Genomic DNA, 26,424 nt, shown 5'->3' on the forward strand with positions numbered 1-26,424 from the left:
AAAAGATATATAGCCTTTCTACATATAATGGATCTGGTCAACAAAAAACCTAAATAATCACAGTATGATCCTGGTTATCCAAACTTCCCTGCTGTACATGTCTTCCTGTCCAACAGTGACTCCTCATAATACAAACCCGTGAGTCACCCAGACAAATGTGGTGTGATACAAGTTGTTTGAATAAGTGCTATCCTACTGTATTGCATTATGAATATAGTTTAATCTGCCATGGTACTTGATGTAATGTTATACAACATTCCAACTCAAGAGCAGGGAAAATTAGCCATTACAAGAGAGTAACCCTCACTGCTATAAATGCACACTAACATGAGATAATAAAAATAATAGCTACTATTAACTTACTATGTCATTCTAATACTATCAATCAGCTAGTATTTCATATTCAAATAGGCAAAATACTGGCAAAGAATGTTTAAAGAAGTTTGCTTGGTTTGGTTTTTTTGAAAAAAGAGAAAAGAAGAGCATCTACTTTTCCAAGACAGTATTTTTTGTATGTGTCTCCTTCACTTTAATTAAGCAGTTAGTAATTAAGCTGCCAAAGGGAGGCCCAGAAGACAAAAGATTTCCCAAACCAAATAACACAAGTTTCCTGTACATAGGAAAGAAGATTCAAGTTCCTTATCTTAAAGGACAGCAACCTTCCTCCCCACTCCCTGCTTTCTCCAAATGCTGTTTCAATGGGAAAAAGAAAAAAATTCCAATTATATGCTCTGTCAGGAGGATATATTCTGCTCCCATGTACTGCCCATTGCTTCAGCAGGATAGAAGTAGTAAGAGTTACTAGGGATAGCAATCCACTATTATTTTTACTCAGTTGTAATTATAAACTAAAACCATTTTCATATTCCCAGCACAGGCTTATGGTTAAAAGCCCACATGGTCCCATATACACTGTAATATCTAAAATGAAAGTCTTGAAAAAACAAAGAACTGAACCAAAGCTAAGCACATTGCTGTCTTTACCAGAGAAGTCAACTCAGAAATAAACACAACTGTTCATGAGAAAGATATTAGAAGCAATAAATTTTCTAGTGATGAGTGTTTTTAGGTGTATAATTTATGTGTGCACTCACTGGTGGCATGACCAGAAACACAGATATCACAGAATGAAAAGGAGAAAAACCAGGGGAAAGTAGAAGATACGGATATATGCTCGACTAGGCTGCTAAAAAAAATAGCAAACTTATATGAAAGACTAGATTGTGACATTTTCACAAAAGCAAAAACAAAAACGAGCGTTGTTGACCCAAGAATGAAGCTTGGCAGGAAGCTGCCACTAGGTCTTCTATAGTTTACACTATATTTTTTCCTTCCAGACGCTGCCAGTGGGAGGTTTTAAAGCATAATGATATACTGAGAAACTTATGACAAGCATGTCCAAACAAAGTAAAACATATTTTTCACAAAACAGTAAACTCTGATAGCTTTAAATCCATGGAGCCAGAGGTAGCCTGAAGACTAATTATAGCAGAATTGTTAACTTGTAAAACCTGTTTAAGGTATTTAGGTATTCTTGACTTTTTTCCAGAAAATATTGTTGTAGCAGGAAGTTACTTCTGAAAAACAAAGTTGAAATAGCAAAGACGTTTCTCATACCAAAAAAAGGATGAATAGTAATATGTTTAACAGCTTGATAACAGCAAAAATAGACAAATACGTTAACTAGCATCAATTAGAAAATGTATCAGACACAGTAAAAAGAATTTTAAAAGATGCAATAGGCGTGAAACTTGAATAGTTTTTTTTATTCCTGGAAGCTGTCTTTTCTAAGTCATACTTAGAGTTTGTTAACAAAATGGTACATGAGGGTGTACCAAAAGTTGAGTATATTTAAATGTGCAGTGTAAATGGAGATCATTACAGTCACACATGCAGTCACTGCTGTAATTTTCATCGTACAACTACATGACTAAGCACCATAAACCTCTAAGAACATGAAAAACCCTTTTCACATATTCAAACAAGTTTATCTGAGCCTGTATAGAACAAAAAGAGAAAGTGTTCAACAACATAAAGTGATGCACTTTAAAGGTCCTACACTTGGGTCACAACAGCCCCACACAGTGTTCCAGGCTTGGGGACAGAGTGGCTGGAAAGCTGCTCAGTGGAAAAGGACCTGCGGGTGTTGGTTAACAGCAGCTGAGCCCAGGTGTGCCGAGGTGGCTAAAAAGCCCAGTGGCATCCTGGCTGTATCAGCAATAGTGTGGCCAGCAGGACCAGGGCAGTGACTGTTCCCCTGTACTGGGCACTGATGATGCCACAGCTCAAATCCTGGGTTCAGTTTTGGGCCCCTCACTCCACAAAAGACACTGAGGTGCTGGAGTGTGTCCAGAGAAGGGCAATGGAGCTGGGGAAGGGGCTGGAGCACAAGTCTCCTTGGGAGCAGCTGGGGGTGTTTAGCCTGGAGAAAAGAAAGCTGAAGGGGACCTTATCACTCTACAACACCTGAAAGGAGATTGTAGCCAGGCAGGGCTCAGTCTCTTGGTCCAGTTAACAAGTGACAGGACAAGAGGAAACCAGAAGAGATTTAGGTTGGATATTAGGAAATATTTCTTCACCAAAAGCACTGTCAAGCACTGGAACACGCTGCGCAGTGCAGTGATGGAGTCACCCTCCCTGAAGGCATTTAAAAAATATGTAGATGTGGCACTGAGGTACACGGGTTAGTGAAGGCTTTGGCAGTGCTGGGTAAACAGTGATCTTAGGTCTTTTCCAACCTAAATGATACTATGATTCTCTGATATGGGATAGACTAATGCTCTTGATATGACGGCTGTAAAAGAATACCAGGATCAGATATTATTTTAGCTAATTAACTCTATTTTTCAGCTACTCCTTTCACACACAGTCCTAAATGTACAGATAGCATAACACTTACATTCCACATGTATAATTCAGAGTTTTGTCTGTAAATTCTCTGAAGTCATTCTTCTGCTATTACTGAAGTCCTTCTTTAAATACATATTGACTAATCTATGGTTTCATACATCAAGTAGACTATTTTTCATATACAGACTTAAATCTGGCTTTAAAAACTGTACGATGAATTGTAAAAACAGTTTAAAGTTATGATTGGCTGATAAAGTGAAACTCTACTCCATTTCACTTGGATTAGTGTGCAGCTGCAAGATATAAATTCTGTGTGAGAAACAGTACATTTTTTAATGCTCTTTGAATTATCATGTTTTTGCAAAATGAAAGACAACTGGTTTCATATGCAGGTAAGAAGTATTGGCCTAAGGAATGTTATTTGATTTTAACTGAGTCATATTGCCAGAATGCATGAAACAGCTGCATGAGCTGAGTATCTGCCTGAGGCTACAACTATATTTCCCCCATCTTTTACCACCTGTCTGTGCTAAAGTTACTGGATGCTGGTAGATATCAAACACCACTGGGATCGTTAACTATCATAATTATTAAATGGATTCTCCACTATCCTATTGTCTTTTCATGTCCAGGTATTTTTTATTAGGTGAGACAACATTATCCCCTTTCTTTGCAAACTTTTAAAAGAATGTCGCAAATAAACTCACAAGCAAAATGACTAAAGCTCTACTGAAAGAGTGAGGCTTGCCTCTATTAATCTTACTCTCTTTGGCACATCTGTAAAGTTATTACATGATTATGCCAAGACCACCAAAAGGCTCTTTTACATCACTCTTTAGCCAAGGGTAGCACTGATCCAATAGTACAATTAACACTGGGATGTTTTCATACTAGCTAGATGTAGGCAATTTTGCCCTAGCAGTAGAAATGACTGTTAAAACCTCAGACCTGTTGAAAACAGAAGTGCTTTTGAGAACCTTGGAGAACAATTGTGATACCAAAACAGCAGGAAATGAAAAATATAATTTTGATCTCAAAAAAAAAGCTAAGACTGGAGAATTACAGATAAGTCAGTTTTGATTCTGACACTTACTGGAACAAGTAATCTGCTTCAGACTGTTTTCAGACACCTAGGAGAATGAATATGGAATTCCCAAGCAGCCATATCAAATTAACTTCTTCATATGACAGAGAAATTGGCTTTATTGAAGAACAGAAGTAGTTAAAATAGAAGGATGTTTAAAAAAATGGAATTTTGCAGGACCATAGGATATTCAGTTCCTCAATAATCCCAAATACTAAGACTACAAATTTGAAGGAATCAGCTAAAAAAATAAATAAATAAATAAATAAAAATAAATAAATTAAAAAAAACCCAACACAACAACACCTTAAAGATATCTTGCCAAACCTGAGAACTAAACAGGGAAAAAAAAATACGTTATTTAATAGGGAGAAAAGCAAGGTCATTCACTTCAACAGAAGTCATCAACTCCACAAATCCAGGAAGAGGAATAACTGATTAACAAGTTGTCTTTTTCTACTAAAGAAAAGGATCAAGAGACACTAAAGTGACAAGTCAACAGTGTCATGTTGTTGCAAAAAAACACACTATGGAGAGATGAATATTTAGTAGTAATCTTTCTGTTTTCTTTGGCACTGGCGAGATCTCAGCAGGAGAACTGGATCCAATTTTACCCTCTCAAAGATGTGAACAAACCGGAAAGACTACACAGAAAAGCAACAAGGATAATAAAAAAACTAGAAAACAAAACCTCTGTGGTAAGACTGGAAGAATTAGGGTCTATCAACTTCAAGAAGAGAAAACTAAGGAACACAATATGCATTTGCACTTACAGGCCATCACAAAGGATGAGGGAAGTCAATTTACTATGTCCAGTGTGGATAATACAAGAAATAACTGCCTGGAATTACAGAAAAAGAGACTAAGGTAAGATAATAGAGAATTTTTTCTCATACCTGTAAACTATGAATAATAAAGTTATTATATATGTCACTAAAAACAAGAGAAACTTATCTTAGAAACAACAGTGGCATCATTGACACTCAGTACTACAGATGCACTAAAAGATACTGTCTCATCCCTTCTGGATCTGTTTTCTATGAAATTTCAAAATGTATATAAAACCTGTTTATCTTATTTTCTGGTATAAAATGCACAAAAGAATCACTAGACAAAACATTCCAGACCTGCCAAAAATAATTCTAAAAGAATCTCCTCTCCCAGTTAAGAACGACAAACAAAGCCATCTGCAACAAGGCAAGGCAGACTTTCAAGCAGGAGTTTTCATCTTGGAAAATACACTACTGAAAAAGAAGCAAGAGACTATAAATGCTATGGAAAAGGTGAACTGGGAACTATTGTGCACTATTTCTCACAGCTGAAGAATTATGGGCACCTAAGGACATTATGAGGCAACAGGCTTGAAAACCACATAAAAGGAAAATCTCTTAATATGACATTTTATGTTGAACAGCTCAAGGATCTGGGGTGATTCTCAGCTCCAAAATTAGTGCCCAAAAGTTTTAAATGCTTTATTGATTGTAAGTCCTTTGGCTTCTAAACTGGCAGTGTATGTGCTATTTCCAGCTCGAAAGGTCCCTAAAGCCACCCACTGGTAAACCTGAGACAGCATACCAAGGAAAATCACTCTGCCTAATCTTATTTTTTTCATGCACCAATTCTTGTATTATTTTACTTTATTTTTTTTCTGCTGACCAGGACAAAAAAAAATTAAGTAGCTGTATCTCTTATCTTATCCAGTTCTTATGCTGATGATTCCTTCTTTGAAAACACTGCTGCAACCAACTTTTTCCCAATTCATCAGGAAGGCTTTATTAAACGATTAGCCACAGAGGGTAGCTGTGATGCAAAATTACAGAAAGAGTTTCCAAGCTGTGGGAACCGATCACAAAAACTGCAGATGTTAATTAAAGTTACTGCTCTGCATGGCTTGGAGTCAAAGAGTCATCCTGGAGAAATATCTCAAAACCACTCAGGTTTGTGACACGGGTTACACTAATTCTGCCTCGGAGCCTTAGTAATATAATTTATGACCTTATATGGAATCAGGTTTTAAAAATATATTAATAAAAAAACCACAAACAAACTCAAAACTGCCCTGAGTAAAAAGTGCTTAGAGAAACGCAAAAAGATTCACATCTTGAAGAAAATTTTCAGTCAAATTTTGCATGGAGTGAAGAAAACACTTTTGGTGAGACCGTTACAGATCTCAATCAACTAAGGTTCCAAAATAGAAAAATAGAAGTCAAATCCCTTTATGTTTCTACTTAAAATCAAGAAAGTCTAACAAGAGTTAATTACAGTAACTAGAATAAAAGTACAAAAATCACTTTAGCTTCATGAAAATAAAATAAATATTTGGGAAAGGACAGACTATATTATACATTTAAAAGGACTCACAAGTATGGAGAGTAAAGCAGTTAGTGCTGAACACCAAAAGTCACAACAGGGGCTGGACATTCGTGATATCCCAACTAACCCGAAGAAGAATGACATGTCTCCTACCCTTCAGGAAAACTTTACTTCTCAGTGGCCAGCTTTGTCTATAAATCAAGTTGTTTATAGAAACGTGTATTAGTTGCTTAAATACAGCTGTGAGTCGATAGATAAGACCCAGCAGATACTCTTGGTCCTCTGGTATTCAGTAATGCGGACAGAAGTGCCCTACTGTAAATCACAATATATTACACTAATGCAATGCACATTTTTCCTTGACAACACTGGAATTTAAAATGTATATATACCATATCATTACTTACATTATTACTTACTGAAGTGTAATGATCGTAAGAAAATCTCAGGAAACCATTTTTCTCCAAAAAACTCTATACCACAGTTCAGATGACTCACGAAACACAGTCATTTGAGGTGCCATTTTGGATTTTTTCCTTGGAAAGTAAGACACCAGCTGGATTGATTATGGGCCTTGATGTCTAGAGTTTATTCTGGGATTTTACAAGCAATTGGTGCCTTACATCATAAAGATTTTTTCATGTTCAGGATATGGTTCGGGGCGTGGGGGAGAAGAACAGAGAAAATGACACCAATTCTTCTCCAGGTACAGAGTTTAGGGCTTTTGTTCAGATTTAAAAGTTTAAAAAAAATTTTAAAAGCTCTATAAAAACTAAACTCACTTCACAGACTCTTAAAAACATCCAAGCATAATATTTTTAGATTTTTCCTGCAGTCCCAGATAGTCTACAACATTTTCATACACATTTCCATAGCGTTTTAGAAAGTACAGAGCTAACTGGTAGTATGCTCAAGGTTATAAAACAGGGGTCTTAAATTTATTATATTAACCTTCTACTACTAAGTCTGAGGTAACTGAGCAACAGATTCTATGTACCCACGCAGCAGTTAAAGCACATCCTCCTTACTTAGGCATTACATGGGCATTGAACAGCTCTAGAAGTTCTGAGACAGGGCAGTACCGTGTGCCTCCGTTTCACTTTTGCAGCCTAAGAACACCTATCCTACAGACTCCAGTTGCATTTCACATTTTCAGCTTTAGCCTAATACTATCACTGCCTTCAACCAGTATCAATTTTAGGGTCCTGCAGAAACAAATGGATCATCTTTTCAGTCTTGGCATCATTCTGGGAACTCCAGTTTTCCTGAATTTCATTAAAACATTAATTTTAACTTTCTTACCAGCTACAAAAAAATTCTCTTGGCGCAGATTGCCCAAAATCCTGTATAAGAGTACCATTCCTTCTAGATCAGTTTTACTGCTGCTTCTGTTGTCACCAGATAATTTTTCATGTAAACATATTTCCTAGATGTGTCTCTTTTGCATAATTAAAGGAACAATGAAATCAGCGTGTTGTTCTTTCATTTTAATGGTATTTCAGTGGATTCAAACTCAGCTCAGTTAAACTTCAGCTCCAAATGTATGCTTACTAAGAGCATGAGATGCTTAGCTCTTTAGTTATAAGAGCTTCCTTGTTGGAGTTGACTGTCTTTAAAAGATTTATACATGCTTATCTTTTTTTATCCTAAGGCACATTTTGGCTGTATGTGAAATGGGTCTCCTGACTGTGACTCTTGAGCCACATGTATAGTGGATAGGTCAAATAAAGTTCTCATGCTAGGGTTTCATTACACAACTGATAACAGTGCTTTGCAGTAGGGATACAGCTGGGTAATCTGAATCCCTGGCTGGCAAGGAAAAGAACCAGTTAAAATGATGAGATTGATTTATATGCCAGCTCCATGGATAAAGCAGATTCACTTAGAGAACCCCTAGAGATAGAGTCATTTCCTATTCGGTAAACAAAACCAAGAGCTCATCTTCTACCTCCCTGCTTTTGATATTCCACAGTGTAAGTCTTGTGGCTGTCATCCATATAATTTTTTGGTCCAAAGGTTTTCAGATTAAGGAATCCAGTCAGGTCTGGTATACAGTCACACCCACCCTACAGACAAATCTCTATCTCCTTTCTAACATACTATTGTAGCTTTTACTAATAAGTACAGTGGGAAAAAGTACACTTTACACACAGTGTTCTTCAACCCCAGCTCAACTGACGAGATCAGGCCATGATATATGAAGTGGGAATTCATAATGTCATTTCTGTTTCTTCTATTCAGCTGCTGACTTTCTTAGCTAAGTACACTGCACAGAATTCAGCCCTCTATCAAAAGCTGCAGGTTTGCATTGGTGCCCTAACTAGTGCTTTCCAAAGAAACAGACATTTTCATTGTTTACAGTAATTATTTCTGTAAGTTAAAAAATAAATAATTTTAGAATTCTCTATATTGGTAGCCTGATATTTCATATAACTCCCATGTATCTATTTCCATCTGTCTTCAGAAACTTTTATGCCACTTAACCCAAGACTACAGCATTACATGTCTGACTCTTCTTTCCTGTGCAGTTTTCAGGGAATCCTCTCACTGATGAAATGTCTATTAACAGGACCAAACTGTCCAAACATCCAAAGTGTCAGTACAAGAGTGCAGAGGCCTTTCACATGTTTATGAATCTACATAAAGGCCACATGCAGACAGAACCTTCTCTCTGCTGCCTGTCCCTGGAGAAAAGGATGCTGTGAAGAACATAAAATAAGGGTGGAATATAATTTTTTTCCACACATTCTTCAGCATCAACACGACATCTCTAGAAGAAAAACCTGTAACATCTTCATGGAAAGAAATAATACATTACATAAGTAACAAGCTTTACCCAGCCATATTCCTGCTGCTTACAAATTGCGCACATCCCTTGGTGAAAAACTAATCTAGGAAATAAAAGAGACAGACATCAAAGGGAACATAATTCCAGCTTTTTTATTCTTAGTTACAGCAGAAACCTACTGGGACATTCTGCACACAGCTCCAAAATAAAAAAAAAAACAAACAACAAAAGAGGTGGGGGAAAGTCTACACGAAGCTACAGAGTTTTCAACCACGGGCATGTGTAGCATAAAAGAGTCTCTTCCCCTAAACTGCACTGACTTACCACGGGAAGGGAACACAAAAATAGCTGCATGCTGATGCATTCAGGACACAGTCCTTGCTTTCCAAGTAGCACAAGGCTGGTTACGCAGAATTCAGAGGAACAAAATCTCCCTCCCCGCGATTCCTGACACACTTTTGAAGGGGCTTTGTTTTCTAGTTCCTCCCCTATTTCCCACAGGCTCCCATTGCCATAGTTCATTGCAGTAAAGCTGCTTGTCTAATTTCTGTTGAATGAACTGAAGGTAAATTGTTCCTCAAGAAATAGTAGAGTTCCAAGATGAATTACAAACCTAATGCAAATTCACATTTCTACAACACGGTAAGTTCAATTTTGGGAAACTCTTCAACAGAGTAATTAATTTCAAACTTCTTTGAAGATGAAAAGAATTTTTCCATCTGAAAGTAAGTGAAGAAGGACATACAAAATTTATAATTTTTAGATTAACACTTGACAGTTCAGCTGAGGATACTAAGTTGTTCCAGTCCACAAAGCCAACACAAAAAATAAAACTATCACAAAAGTGCACATATAGTCACCATACTGTCAGGTCTGAAACTATTTTTTCCAGCTAACACCTTCACAATACACACAATAAAATTCTGGAAAACTAAGTTTTCAAAATTAACCTTAAGCTCAGCAGGTTTGAGCTGTAATATTTGGCTAAGGTTACACGTGAAGTTTTCAAAACTGTAATTCAAAAATTGGCCGAACTCTGCAAACTTCACAAACACTACCCACCCCCTTTCTTTTTTTTTTTTTTGTTTTTTAAATGACAACCTGAGTGTAACCAGGAAAATTTCTAGGCCAAAGGAAAGCTTAAAGTGTGATCAGTTTTGTAACCTTACAAACAGGGCCACAAACATAACTCCTTAATAATGTGAAGAATAATATGTTTTTGATTTGACCATACAATGTAAGAAAAAATAATGGGATAGGAATTTGATAGTCTTAACTTCCCAAATCCCATATGGTATGTTTATCATTTACCATATGTATTGTGTCTGATGCGCATATAAAGACTATGGATTTGAGACACTTTCTCGGATCAGCAGCTTGAACATATCGTATCCCACAGCTTAACGAGATCCAAATGAGATGCAGAACATGCCCCATTTACTGTACAGGCGTGTCTGTCTTCATGGAAAGTGGTATTTACACGACCAGATTTAAGAGATACTTGTTAATAAGTGATACAAAGAAACAAAACTATATCCTTTTCTTAAACTGTTCAGTGTTTTGGATGTCTTAATTATGTCATTTTGTAATCTGAAACACACACAAGGAAGGCTAAGTATCTGACATTATCGCTTCCACTAAAAAATATTCGCAAAATGGACATGAAGACACCTTATCATTTCAGGTGCAATATTTTTGTTCAAACGCTGCTGTAACACAAAAATGAGAGACAAAACCTTTGAGTTCTCCCGTCTCATCTCCTTACGCATGGACAATAAAAACTCTTTTACTGGGTATAGAGATTGCTATCCATTAAGACTCAAATAGAAAAGCAGCTCTGGAAAAAAGCATAAAGAAACAAAGAAAGGGGAAGAAAGAAAATCAGAGTTGTGCGAAACTTGGCTGTTATGGCATGTATGGTTCATCCAATCCTTTTCTTTGGCTTTGGTTCCCATCCCAAATGTTTCTCTGACTTCTGGGCTTGAAGAAAGCCAAACTCAAAGTGAAACATTGCCAAATACAACATATTTTTGCAGGTCTAAGGTCAAAACCATGCAAACCCATGGAGTTCCTCCTACCATCATAAATCAGCCTGAGTTTCCCAAAATGTTCTTTTGTGTTCTGCATCACTTTTTTCACTAAACTTTTCCCAGCAACATTAAGATTTTAGCCATCAGTACTGCATTTAGTAACATGATTATATAGCTTCAAAACATAATGGCTTTCTTATTCTATGACAGTTGTCATTTTTCCTTTCTCTTATGGGGTTTGTTTTTAAATGCTACCCAGTGTCCTGAGTTTGCAGAGAAGCACAACCAAAGAAACAATCCTTGGCCTTCAAGTGGATGATGCTGAATTTCTTTAAACTATTCACTCTTTTCCAGGCATTTTAAAAACATGACAAACAGCCTCAACACAGATTCCTCTGAGACTTCTGAAAAACTTGATGACTTGTAAACTTATGAGGAATTATTTAATTTTTCAGAAAAGCACTTTGCTTCTTTACCAACATACTAAATTGGTATGGTAAATTGGTTGGTAAATTAGTTGGCCAAGTGCCCACTAACTCTACTTTTTAAAAAACAATTTCTCTTGATTTGTCCAATACAAATATCGTATGTGGAGATAGTTTTCCAAAATTTATATGGAACTCTTTTAAGAAACAGATGTCACGTTAGTCACCCTCCAGTTCCTACACAAGTTAGAAATTCACATGTTTCACCTTTAATTTTCAAGGTTAGCATGAAAACTGCTTGCTACTGAGAGGAACTTGGCCTGACTACAAGCCCGCCCTACATTTAACAGGAGTTTGAACTTGGTGGTACCTTTCAACCTGAACTACCCCCTGATCCTATGATGATGACATTGTTATGCAATGTCTTCTGCTGTCACTTCACTCTGAGATACATCTTCCAATACTTTGCCTGTAAAAAGGAGTTCTAGAAGCAGAACCCACCCAAGTTCCTCCTCTGTGAACACCGGAAAAAGAAATATCTTTCATTTTTTTGACCTCATGACCCTATTTTCTGAAAGCACTCTTTATATGCCTTGATTATCTTTGGCTCTGTAGATTCTCTGGCAGGCTTCCTCCTTCTGACACATTTGAAAATTACCAGTTTGAGTGAATTTCACTACTTATTCTTTATTGTGCTTCATGTATTTCATGGTCCACCTATTTGTCCTTTTTTTCCTTGCCAGGTTTTATAATTCTGGTTTTTTCAACTAGACAAATTTCAGTTTGGGGAAAGACTTTTCTTTTTTTTTTTTCTTTTTTTTTTTTTTTTTTTTTTTTTCTTTTTTTTTTTGATAGCTTCCTTTATCCTGCTGTTTAACTGTGCTGGTTTCCGTTTGGTCTTATTAAAGCAGTTTATGATAGGTGGTATCCATTCCTCTGAGCCAATATAATTTTCTTTAAATAGCCTTCATGATGCCTGTAAAGATTTTATTCCTTTGACTGTCTTTTTTAAACACTTTTTGACGTGTAACAGCAATATGGATGCTGAATGTGACTAAGACTGAAAGCCTCAGAAAATGCATGTCCTTTTAAGCAGACTTCCATTGGTTCATATTTCAAAGATTAATTCTATGAAGTAGAGATACTTTCCAGAAACACACACGCACTTCTACACTAATGGAAGTAGTCTACATAATTTCTTAAATTTATTCTGGATTCATACTATAGCTGACATATTCATATTACGGACTACATTTTGTTCAATGACATTTAAAAAGTTAGTGGAAAAGTTCTTTTTTCCCCTTGAGAATACATATTCAGTGCTAAATATCTCAAATTTTCATGCAAATACTGAGCTATTTTTCAGCATCCCAACATTCTGAAAAACATTTACTAGCTCACTGAGTTTATTACTGATTACACTTTCCTTTAAAGCACAAATGCTACGGTTACATTCTGCCCAATTTACTGACTTTGAATCACTATTCGAAACATCTGGCCACCTGTTTTATATTCAAGAACTAGTTTTGGGAACAATAAATTTGAGGGGCAAAAAACAATTAAGAAAACAGATGACAAAACAAAACACAGACCCTATCAGAGACACCAGGATCTTCAGAACCTTGCTGGAAGACACAGCTAAGGTTTCTATGCAGGAAGCTATTAGGTGATGTTTTATATGATAGCTTTCTAGTGTTCTTGTGATACACTTACTTCAGATTGAGAAAAAATGAGACAAAAGAGGAGCTCAAGTTACTGGTTATCCTGATTATAACACTAATTATTTTAGTGTTTATCAGTTTCATAAGAAAAAGGTTAACAGAGCCATCATGTATAAAGGATCAAAGCCTATGTTGAAAGAACAAGAGCCAGACAACAGCCTCTGGGCAATCTCTTCTAATGTCTGTATTAAGAGAAAGAATTATATTTGCTAGGACTTGGCAGCCAAATGTTCTTACAAAAGAACACCCAGACAGAAAAGCCAATTTTGACAAGCCTTACAGCTGACTGCAGAAGGACTTTCTCACAAATTACAATTCCCATCAACAGATCAGATGTAAATGATGAATGACAATGGAGTGTTTCCATTTGTACTTGAGATCTGCTTTCTTAATGACCTTTTAAGTTTATTTTTTGTCTGTACAGGGTTTTTTTAATTATTTTGTCTTCATGTAAGAAACCTTTGTCTGACGAGGCAGTGGCAAAAATCAAATTAACTTTACTACAACCAGGAATTCACCCCATATGCAGGAAAAAACAAAATTCTTTCTTCAAAATGAAGAGACTATAGCACTCATGTGACACACAGTTCACATTGTTATAATGTCCCTTTGAAGTTTAAAAAAACAAAGAGGAGGAGGGGATCACAAACACCTGGCTTTTATCTCTGTCATAACTTCTAGATGGCTAAATTATGGTAGTTCTCAATATGACAAAGGTATGTGACAGCTAAAGAGGAGGTGTAAAATGCTTCTTTCATTATGCCAATATACAACTGTGAAGAGAAACATGACTACCTATGCCAAATAATGTTGCTCAATAAAACTTTATGCCACTAAAGAAATGCATTTGAAAAAGCATTTCTAATTCCTGTCACTAAAATATCATAGAAATACAAAGAATAACTTGAAATGTATTTTTTAAAAGGCAATATGAAAAAAATTCTGTATTCTGTGCATAGTTGTGGTTCCTCAGATTCAAAGTTAACATTTTCTAGTTCATCTACATTAGACTGATATTTTAAAATAAGTTCATTTTTTCCCTATTTGCAATTATTAAAGGTGCCATAGAAAAAAGCCCCAATTGTATTAATACATTTATTTAGTGAAAACACTGGGATTCAACAATATTCCAAATCTGTCAAGCTTTCTCCAGGGTGTTTGTAGAGCAGTCTTTGTCAGATGCAGAAAGCTAAACAGACTTTCCCAAGGAAAAGGAGAAATGGAAAAATATAAACAGAAGTAATGGATCAAAGAAATGCTTGTTAAGGACCCTTGCTGTAACTTGAAAGAGCCTTCTATAAAATTTAATGTACTGCACTCCAGTGTTTGTTGTTGAATTATCTGATTATCTTGACAATTCTGCTTAAAAAGACAGCTGCCTCCAAACTGCAAATATCAGTACTCTTCTCTTTATGTGCAGCTATTATTTACCATCCTCTGAGAATCAAGAGACTACTAAAACTGCCTAGTCATTGCAAAATAATTAATATGGTACGTGGTTTCCCTTGTCTTTCATGGGCTAAACACAAACTTTTGATCACTCACTGGACGAAAAACTAAATCAACTTCACCTGCACTAAGTACCTCAATCACTAACAATTCATTAGCAAAATTTTTAGTATCATGAGTAGAACATTCTGAGTCAGCAGTTCAGGCAAGTAAAGGGAATATTGGACAGACAAAGTCTGTGCTCCTTAATAGTACCATGAACCATCTGGGACACCTTGCACACAACCTTTATTTCCTATGCTTCAGTTTCATTCAGTATATGACTTACACATCTATTCTTTAGATACCCTGAGATCTATTAATAAAGCCTGTTTTTTCAAATTTGGGAGTTCTTAATTTAACACTGATTTTTTTTCTTTTTCTTTTTTTTTTCTTTTTTTTTTTCTTTTTTTTACCTTACAATGAAATTTGGCCCTGGAATTTTCTGCTGAAGTGTCTCACCTGAAAGCTTCTCAGAGCAAAGATGGGGTTACAATTAATAATTTCCAAGGTAGGGGTGTTCTAGACAAGATTAGATATGAAGGTTCTTTGCCTCCCTTCTCCTTCCAGTCTGTACACAAGGGAGCCTGTAAGTAACACTGTATAAGGCTATTTCAGAGCACTCATAATGAGAGATAAATATAAATCTGGCTTCTTAACAACCAACAAAAATAGTTCTACTTGGACTTACTCAAGCAGAACTTTTCTTGCTGACCAGATGTATTAGTAACAGACTTCCAAATGATCTATGGAGAGTGACAAACAGCAGCAGCAGCTCTTACTGGTTACTAACCAGGTAAACACGAGACCAAATTATGGAACCAGGTAGAAATCTGAGCTTGATGCAAACCACAAGAAGGTTTTTGAAAACCTTTTTATGTTTTCATCCAGCCTATCAAGCTTTCAGCAAAAATGTTATAGCTTGTGTATAAGCTACAAATGTAAGAAAGTAGATGGAGTTTGCACAGAATTTAGGTAATTGGTTGTATTCTTGGAACGTATTTACTTCTTTGCTTCTTTAATATAGGAAAACAGCTTTCACTTGCAGTAACTGAAAGTGAAAAATCTATAGGTGACATTTTTAAGCAATGCCCAAATTGGAAAATCTATGCTAATACTAATTTCCATTACACTTTTTATATTATGGGGTTAAACATCATATATTGAAGGAAGCTGCACAAGTAGGGTCAGGAATTTTATTGCAATTTCACTTTGTACAATTTCAATCTAAATCATTGCTTTTGTCATTGACTGTAATTTATGTAATATAGAGTGTTTAAATACATAATTTAGTAAAATATTAGATGAGCTATAACTCAATGTAAAAGTTAAAAATGAGCTATATGTGGAATGCTATATTGGACAGTCATGTGCTGAAATACTAACATCTAATATAATGAGGTTATTGATGTAGAGTTGACATATAACTCAATTTGCAGATGCCCTACTGACTAACCTTTTGCAACCATATCTCAGTGTAAACCTGTGGTAATTATTGCTGGGTAGGGAGAGTTGGTTTAACTGAACTATTTCTTTTGATGCATGTGAATGGAATTGCCCCCTGGAGACTACAGGAGTCCTGCATGTGTGAGTTATTACATATTGAGGGGGAGAAAAAGAAGTTGTATCACATTAAATTTTTTCTGGTTCCTATTGTTGCAGTTTTGTTTTTTCCAACAACAGCTTTTCCTTGCAGTGCCTTGCCATATATGCTCTTTTCAACTAACAAAGCACATAGTAGAAATAACTGATTTTATTTAAACATCAAAGTACTTGTCAATAGTTGCACTTCACAGACTTCTGAATAACTACAAATCTAGAAGTCCACATTTCATTCTTGGGTAACTTAAGCTAGTGAATTAACATTACACAGACAATACTGAAAAACATTAAGTTTCTGACTTAACTGTAGAAACTGAGAAAGATGAGAAAGTTGGTATTCAGACTTTCTGATATGGGATACTCTACAAGTCTTTGTAATAGTGCAAAAACTGCATTAAAAATTATACATAATATTCTATTATACTGTGTACTTGCATAAAACCCCAAAATTAATAAATTTTGATATTTATAAGAATAAAAATTATGTTATTTTATACTTATTTGTATAATGGAATACACTAGTCAAAAGAAAGGATATGACAACTACATAGAACAGTTTTGCTGATAATGCTTTGCCCAGTACACTTTTTTTTCCATATTATATCTTGTTAGACCAACACAGCACAGAACACTGCATGACTTCTGTCAACCCACCAATTATGACAAAGGAAAAAAATTTAAGAGGCTGTGATTCTGGTAGAAACTGATCTGCAAGTGAGATTTTCACATGTTGTCTATAGGGACATTTTATAACAGGAGTGGTTTTGGCTTCTGGGGATTACACTGCACAATGAAAACAAATGTCAAAGTAAATCCCCCAAAAAACCCACTTCTGGTATTGATCCTCAGACCTACCAATCAACCTTCCTGCCCTCCGTAGATTCTCAAATACCTTTCTTCATCTGAAACCTTTTAGAAATATTTACTTCAACGTAATCTTAAACTACTGGCTGAAGTTCAACACACGCTTCAGCAACACATATGGAATTTATCTATACGGAACTGCCACAGGCCAAGGAAGGAAAATTCCTGACTGTCCATCCATGTTTACAATCTGAATTTATATTTATATTATGTTGGAAATCTGAAGGTAAGTACACTAGCTGTGTCTTCAACAGTCTTACATGTGTTTGAGTGGATTATCGTGACATTTGTAAGTATGCATATCTAATCTGGTAATAATTTTTTAATATATTGTACTACAGCATCACAGATCTACCCATTTTTTTCTATTTCCTTGTCTTCACTCCAAGTTGTGGGGTTTCTATAAAGTCATTATCAATGAGTACAGAAAAGACTTTTGTTAAATGTCTATTAAAAATTTATGTTCAGCTCCAAGAAAATAACCACTTCAAGAAGATGCAATTCCTGCCTTTTTCCTAGATATTTACAAGAGAAAAAAAAAGTTCCCTGAATTGTGTGAAGCTTATAATATGCTACACATTTTGCTGAAGGCTGGACATTTTTGAGCTTGTAGTTTCTACTACACACTATCTTGGCAAAATCCACCCACAATTAGAGAAGCAGAGAAATGCCAAAGAAGTACCCATGAACACATCTCTGCTGCTCACAATTGTGCAATCTCCTAAGTTCTCTCCATTTTCTAGTACGTAACCCTTGCTTTTATAAGGGTGAAACTATCTGATATGTACATGAACACTCATTTTCTTACAAATTGACCAAACTTCATCTTAACCACTCAAATACAAAATTTTACAGTCCCCAAGGAAGCTATAGTTTGAAACATACAATACCATATGCTAGTTTTCAGGCATTAAAATGAAGAGAATTATGTGGATATGTTAGAGAAAACTGGCATAAAATATTGACTTTCACATTTCTTAATATGTTAATTCATTAACTTCATAGACTATACAGAGAAAACTTAGCCAAAAAAATTTCAAAAATTGCTCACTTGCACTTGAAATCAACTCACTTATTAAAAAGTATTTGCAACAGCTTGAACAAGTATATCCAGTCCCAAAAAGAAACTAAACAATTTAGTGCAAAACTTTGGAAATAAAATTGTCACTGAAATTATTTCTGTATGGGCTACAATAGCAAAGAGGACATCTACAACATGAGATGATCACAGTCTTGAATCTTAAACATCAGATGCATCATTACACTTCTGTTTTAATTGTAGAAAAGTTTTGGTAAAATAAGATTTTAACTCACTACAACCATAATAGAAATTAGTTTATATTCTGCATTTTCCCCAAACAAGGCCATGGGTACTTTTACAGGAGAACTTAATTCTCTGTTGCTTACCCCATCTTCTGAATTTGTCACTGAACTGGCTCCAACAAACATATTACACAAGGATTGAAGGGCTGGGTGTAGCTGACTCTTATGCAGACTTACAAAAAGGCTAGGTTTTGTTTCAAAATATTCCTATCTGATAGCAGAAATCTTAGGGAGAAGGAAGATCTTCACAGGCATTGCAGGCCATATCTTAGCCTTCCTCTTGTCTCTGAACATATTTCAAAAATCTATCTAAAATATATCTCATCTGCGTGTTCTGATTGCTCACATGATTAAGAAAGGAAAATCAAGAGTGGTCACCTCGTTCCCCTCAACCTCTGCCCACAACCAAATGAGAGGTACTGAGCAATTCTGCAAATCCACACATCAGAGCTAGACCACACCTTACAATTCACACACACACATTGGAGTGTGTGTAAATCACAGGAGTGGTGTAAATAGGGAAAAATCCCCATCTTACCTCTATCTTCCACCCTGCAAAAATTACCAGCTTTCTATAGACAGAAACGCACAGAACCCATAAACACTGAGAATTATTAAAGCTGTCCAGAAAGGTATAGGTCTACCTTAGGATGGATGCTTAAATTAGAATTTACTTTTAATACAATTGCTCATGATTTTGACCTCTTAAAAGGTTGTGGTTTGTCACTGCATATGAATTTCAGCACTACTAATACAAAGCTGTGTGTTTATGCAATGAATTCTCTCCTGCCTTGTGTCAGCTCCATACACTAATGCCTGTCTGCATAGCAGTCAGGACTGCTTCCTCTGTCTCTGCACTGATTACACTGCTCTGTTCATTTTTGTTTGCAAGACTTCATCTCACAGCCTAGCTTCCTCTTTTTTTAATATTATACTATCAAAGCTTTTGAGACAATGCAGTAGGAAATACACTGCATTAAGAAAAGTCATAGTAAATTCATAGTAATGGCAGGTATACCCCTTGTTTAGGCCATGCTATTTTATAAGACACAGAAATAACATACAGCAATGTGCAACGTGTTGGGTCTATTTTGTATTTTTAGAGTTATCATGGAGTTGAAAATTATATGGTGAAGCACACAGTGACAAATAAAGAAGCAAATGCAAGGTTAAGGATTCATGCTGACTAGCTGTGAAATCTCTTGGGAGCTATTTTCAGTGATTAAGACATCACAGATATTCGCATGGCAAGAATCAGAAAGCAGTAATATTAACTAGCCAGTTTTTTCATATCTTTTGACAGGACTTCCTCCTGATCATGTTTTATTCATTACTTAAGACTAAATTTCCAGCCAGTACAGAGCCATTGGAAAACTGGAACTCTTGCCTTGCCTCACTACATCCCATGAAAAAGCATGACTGACAAGCTGAACTCTCTTTAAAAAGTGAGCTATTTACACCTGGGAAATGTACATGTGTACACAATCTGTTCCACAGTACTGCAGGCATAAACCATTGATCAAGCTGCCTCTATATGATATTTGAAATCAATGAGAACTACACATTGTCTCACTCAAAAACAATATTGTTACTGAAATATCTCTTTTCCGCATGTGGATTTCCAGCCAAAGAAAACCCAAGCTACCTCAAAGAGAATTGTGACAAATTACCCAAACATTTAAAACATAAGGAGAGTCAAAAACTTTTCCAGAGAGATGAACTGGAAGAAAGGGGGGAAACACCCAGAAGCTGTGCAGATCAGGGCAGAATAGGGTATTAAACTCACTAACTTTTATTCAGGTTCATCCCTGCACTTTTTTTGTGACATGTATGCATTGGACAGTTTGCACAAAATTTCCACAAAGAAGTGTTTCTAGGCTTAGATCACTTATTGAATTGATAAATAACATCTATGAAAAACATAATCAGACAAAAGTGTATATTCAATTCCCTTTGAGGCTATGTCATGAGACACACAGGAATATTATTAGTGCACCCTCTCATTGCTTACTCTAGAGAAACAAAAAGACTTTGTTGTTGTTATTACAGCAGATTTGAAAATCAGAATCAAAGCCAAATGCACTCAAGTTCTCAGTGTTATGCAAATGTTTCCTTTCCCAATTCTACTGAGGTACCAGTGTTACTGGAAGAAATATATTCCACACAGAATCAAGAAAAATTAATCTTAGGGAATAAACAAGTCTCACATCTCTAACGTTTCAAGATCCTGCAAAGAGACTTGAAGAATTACTCACAAATCTATGACATGATATCTGTATAGTTTTTAGGTCAGTGTTTCTCAAAAAGGCTTATCATTTTTAAGACTGACAAAAAAAAAAAAAGAGAGAAAAATGAAGGCATGAAAAATGAAGACACCATTCTCAAAAAAATTCATGATAAAGTGTTCAAGGTCCAGCTCTCCTGCTGTGATGCTTTATGTAATATATGACCATCATGTCTGGCAAGATTCGCACAGGTCTGCCCTTGATTTGTGTTAGGAAAAAACAGAAAACCTCACAACTATTCTCCATTCCCAAGAATTAATCTGGCTTCCTGATGTTTCCAATTTTACAGTGATCCAAAGAACCCCCCAAAACCACACCTGAAGCATCACTCACAATTACAGAGGATAGCTGAGGAAGACCAAAGTGAATTCCCTCCCCAGGCACCCCAGAGCACTCTCCATCACAGCAGTGGCCCTGGAGTGCTGTGAGATGGGGCCACCAGAGACTCAAACTTGCCCTGCAAGCACTGACACTGGGACATGAACCAGCTTTGAGATGCTTTTACCTGAAAAGATTGTGAAAAGTGTCACCAATACACATGGTGCTACAAGCCTCAGGAACTATCACATACTGTTGAAGCTTCCAAGAAACTACAGACTTCTGAACCTCTTACAGCCATCAGAGAGCAGGTGAACAGCTAAATGGGTACAGCTTCAGCCCCTGCATGAGCTGTACAGAATGGGTGGCACTTAACAGCTTCAGTTTGCCCTGAGCAGCTCCTGAATGGTCCATGGACAATCGTACTCACTCTCTTATTTCCTCTTTTCCACTACTTCTGCAAAAGGGACCGAGACTTGGCTGGAGTAAATGTAATTTGACCAGTATGACTGCTCTTCAATTCTCAGCTGAGCTTATCACAGCCAGCCAACAGCCAGCTTATCACAGCTAGCCAACAAATACAGTCATTACATCAGGCCAGAGAATTTTAGGATACACTTTTCCCCTAACAGCTCAATACATCATTCACAAATGTAACAAGTACACTGTAGACACAAGCACTGTGTCTTATAAATGCAGGGTGTTTCCAGTAAAAGCAGCTGAAGTTATTATGAATAGTAAGAAAAGGTGGTCAGATCCCTATGGTTTACTAACATGTTAATTAAACATTTATTGAAATACCAACTAATATTGTTTTAAATTAGCAGATGCATAGTACTACTAGAACTTTTTTTCAAAGTATATCATGTATCTCACATCATTTGTCTCCCCAAAAATGCTGCCTCATTTAAATCCTTAGATAACTGCTGTTACTTTTTACATAACTCCATGAAGGAGGAAAGGCTGTCTTAGAAAAATTATGAAAAAAATTTCCTTTCTATACAAAGGCTAATTGACTGGAGCTTTAGAATTTGGCTTTTCAACCAGTCAATCACCTACTTACCAGATTCATATAACAAGACTTGATGCTCCCACCTAGCATTTATAATTACCTTACACATATAAAACAAATAAACTGTACCAGTGAAAAACTTTAAATCAAAATACTTCCCTATCAGCAGAATAAATGTACATCAGAGTCGTGTCACCTGCATTGGGACATGACTATTCAATGTGAGTATTTACTTTATTTGCAAGATTTACTACAGTGTTTTTGTAGAGCGATAAAACCTCCCAAAATCTTGCAATCCCAGGGAAACCTCAAGCTAACATGCATTTTACAGCATTAAGAAATGCTTGAGAAGAAATAAGCCACAGAAATGTGGAAATCTTTGACACAGGAAGTACAAGAACCAGTTGTGGTAGCTGATTGCCCATATGGCAGACATGGCAGGATTATCCCTACCAGCTATCCAGCAGCACAGACAACCATGACTCCCTTTCTCCTGCTGTTCTTGCAGCTACTGGGAATGTAGAGCACCTACTGATAGGCAGAGGCAGCTGGGATTCTCTCCTTTTCACCTTCCCAGCAGCCCAGCAAGTGAAGGATGGGCCAGAACACACACCAGATATATATATACACATATATATATATTTACCAGATATATATATACACATATATATATGTATATATTTACACATATATATAAGTAAAATGTTGAAGTACATCATATAAAAATATTGACATTTTAAGGCATAGTAACAAGAAATACCAGTTCTTGGTTAACTGGTTTTCATAAATGGTTCTCAGTGTACAGATGCCTTACAGGAAGTGAACGGCACAGAAGAGCTATACACCAGATAGGGTATTTTCTTTCTAAATTCAAGCCATTCAGCCTCACCACCTCCATTTGGGTACACCCATTCTCATCTCATGACTAGAAACCTCCAGGTATAGCAGTCACACCAAAGATCCTGAGAATGGCTTCTATTCTCTAGTCACCACCCCACTGTAATAGATTTCCAAAATAATACTGAAAAAATAAGCTTAATTTATTCTCTTTACTGAACCACTGTAATTACAAGTAGCTGCTCAACACTGAAATTTAATTTTGATCTATCACATTGTCAGACCAAATCCTTCACAAGCTTTTATTGCTATACCACGTGCAGTGGAATGCATGGTGATGCAATCAGTATGTAATGACCAAGGCTGTAAAGTAAACATAACACTGCACAGATGCATAAATAATGTACCATTTCCTGAACTTGGTTCTGACATAAAGCTTCACCAACACAAGCCTGAAGAGAGATGTGGTGTTAATTTTTCCGTTTTGCATATAGGAACACATGAGAAATACAACCATATGAAGCATGAGAAGGTCAAATTCCATCCACTGGAAATTTTCCAGAAACACATTATATTAACCAGATCAAGGCAAAATTGATATTTTGCACTGTAAATTGCCTATAAACACTGGGCATTGAAACATTGATGTTGTCAACAGAAATCAGCACTTCTTTTCGTGGTTTTACACAGTCAGATCTCAGAGAATACTTTTTAAGTCAAGCATCAAATTTGTGGCCTTGAACACAAGTTCCCTGGTATGTAATGTATCACTTAAACAGATCAGCTTAAGAACACTAATTTCTCAACCACTGAACTCAGTAACTCACAAACTGTAGAAATTCTCCTGGAATAAGTCTCAAAGTCTCTCTGAAATACAGAAGAGATATACAAATACCTTTTCTTTCCAACTGTAAAAAAAAACAGTTGCTGGTGTAGTAACTGTGCAGAGGTCTTCAAATTCTATTGTTTTTTTCCTCACCCTAAATAGTAAATATTTCATGGATACAACTGAGGTGAGCAGTGCACCCTCTGGTAGAAGAGGAAGGAGCCATCAGCTCTCTGTGGGAAGAGATTCATTACACATTCTGGAAGACACACAGTGGAACAGAAGTGTATTTTCTTTGATAGCTTTAAAAAACAACTGAAAAATAAACTCACTTGTAAATGTTGGGAGTTGTCCGTCATATTGTCCTCTCGCCTACGAACTTCTTCCAACAGCTGTGCATTCTTCTTTTTCTCCAATTGCTGATTGTGCTTCAGATTGGCAACCTTCTTGCTTTGGTCCTTCATATGTCTAAGAATTGCACACACACACCCATTAGTGTTAACAACTGCAATCACCTCTCTCGCAGTAGAGATTAATTTTGTGACTACAACACAGGACATCAACTCTCCAACAGACACAAGTACTCCAAGTATCAGCTGTAGCAATAAAACTTCATCTTGTTTTCAAGATGGCATTCCAAACCAGCTTTCAGATTATACAGTGGTAAAGCAATTATTTGGGCTTACAAGACTTTTCCCTTTTTATGATTTGCTCACAAAAACTCATACAAATTCTGAGCTCTATACAGAAAAATTGTTGACAGAGGGAGATTATCCAACAATCCTTACTCAGTGCACTCAGGAACAATTTTAATAAGGGCTTCAAATAGTATTAATTTCAAAGGAAGCAGAAGTTGAAGGTGATGATTAATGTGTGTTGCAAAATTCTATTTTCATTCTATTTTATTTAAAACCTGGACTACAAATACAGTGTTTAGGAGGATTAAAGTGTGATGGACTAGAAGGTCAGGTCATAAATATGACATGACAAATAAGGGATGCCTTTACAAATAGCTTTGTATGTGACAAAAACGTTTCTATCATCTTTAATAATGAGACTACTTTCTACAAAAGATAAGCAACAAACAGATTTATGAGCCATTCCTAAGAAAATGAAACAATCTTTGCCACCATTACATGTTTTCTTTTGTTAAGATTGTATTAATAAAAAAACCCTAATTGTTTCAATATGTAATTATCTTTTATTGTAGATGCTATTCATTAAGTTACCAGAAACATTTCTGAGACTTAGCATACACCTTTTTAAGAAAGAAGGCAAACTAATTTTGCCTAGTAGGTAATGAAAACATCTCCTTGCAGTAATAATTCCTACCTGCTTGAATTCTTAGATATTATTTTCTAGACTTTCTTTGACTTGAAGGAATTTGTTCCCTTTTATCTATAAAAAATAAAAGTCACGTGCAAATTCCTAATGAGATCTACTCACTAATCCTATTGTGACAAATGAAGAGAATATTATTCAATGTCCAAAAGGACTACTGAAAATCCCTCCTTTACTTTCACATCAGAAGCAGTGAAAAAAAGTTATAGAATACATTTCTTGCACAGATTTTATTATACTAAAGAAACTGGGTCATTCGATATTTACTTCTATCATTGGAATCTTTGTCCTACCAGGGTTTTTTTCACTATTTACTTATACTGAAAAATTAAGAATTAATATGCAATCAATAAATGTGCCCCAGTATTAAAAATTCCTAAAAGACACTTCATGTAAAAGTTTGTAAGTACAGCACATAAGAGAAAATCTAATCAATTATAACGAAAGAAAAAGTAAGTGCAACTTGCCCAGAAAAAAAAAAAAAAACATACACAACTGGCTCAAATATAGGTTATTTGCTTGCAACTCCAAGTGAAAATCAGTTCCCTGTCATGAGTCTGTCCCATAATTGTAAGCACAGACTTACTCAGCATAAAACCAAAATGAATATTGGAAAAAAACTACTTCCACAACTTCATATATAAACATATTTGGCAGGAATTTTGGTGGTGCAATATGGCTTTGTGCTGTTAAAACATAAATTGGTTTCCAATCTCATGTTGAGTAAATGATAAATTCATTTAAGTTTAATCTCTGAAAGAAGTTCAATTTTATGCCAATGCTAGCCACTTCTTTCATCACCCCTCCCTCACACAACTTCCCATTTCTAATGCCACACTGAAAAGCAGAACATGGTAAAGCTGCAGAGGAAAACATCTGGTGCCTGTGATATGCAAAATCTTGAAGAGAAGGAAATAAAAGAAAGCTCTGTCATGGACTCTCTTTATTCCACAACTGGCTACATACCTATGGAAATGAAAATGCTACAGTTAAAAAGCCTAGCTGAGGAATTTTCTTTTAGGCCTGCATTACATGTACTGGGGGAGTTCATTGCAGCAAATAAGTACAAAAACATATTCCTCACCAGCTTTTTTTTTTTTTAAATATCAAATATAATCCTTGTCCAAGTAGAATTTTTGAGTTGCTTGCTCTGGAATGTTTTCATGTGGCTCTTCTGTTTCTAACATGCTTTTAAATAAAATAGAAGATTAGGATAAGTAAACAATATGCATGAGAAATAGAAACATATTTGGGAATAGTACCCAATCAGCATAAAATATCATATGCCATGACCATAGAGGATATATGAAAAAAAAT

General features: G+C 35.9%; 1 protein-coding gene across 11 annotated transcripts in view; it reads right to left on the reverse strand.

Annotated features, from left to right (window-relative positions):
• ERC2 (ELKS/RAB6-interacting/CAST family member 2) overlaps nucleotides 1-26,424 on the reverse strand; it is a 419,948-nt gene that overhangs the window by 212,811 nt on the left and 180,713 nt on the right. For 8 of the 11 annotated variants that reach the window (XR_011154642.1, XR_011154644.1, XR_011154643.1 and 5 more), the window contains one exon: nucleotides 24,099-24,234. The exons of 1 other annotated variant lie outside the window; for it this stretch is intronic. Coding sequence is in view for 7 of the 10 variants with exons in the window: in XM_069027749.1 (XP_068883850.1) it covers nucleotides 24,099-24,234 (136 nt within the window). In the remaining 3 variants the exon portion in view is untranslated. 2 more of the 11 variants (XM_069027755.1, XM_069027756.1) reach the window with 2 other exon arrangements.

Source organism: Aphelocoma coerulescens, chromosome 12 (genome assembly GCF_041296385.1).
Source record: "Aphelocoma coerulescens isolate FSJ_1873_10779 chromosome 12, UR_Acoe_1.0, whole genome shotgun sequence".
NCBI classification, from domain to species: domain Eukaryota; kingdom Metazoa; phylum Chordata; class Aves; order Passeriformes; family Corvidae; genus Aphelocoma; species Aphelocoma coerulescens.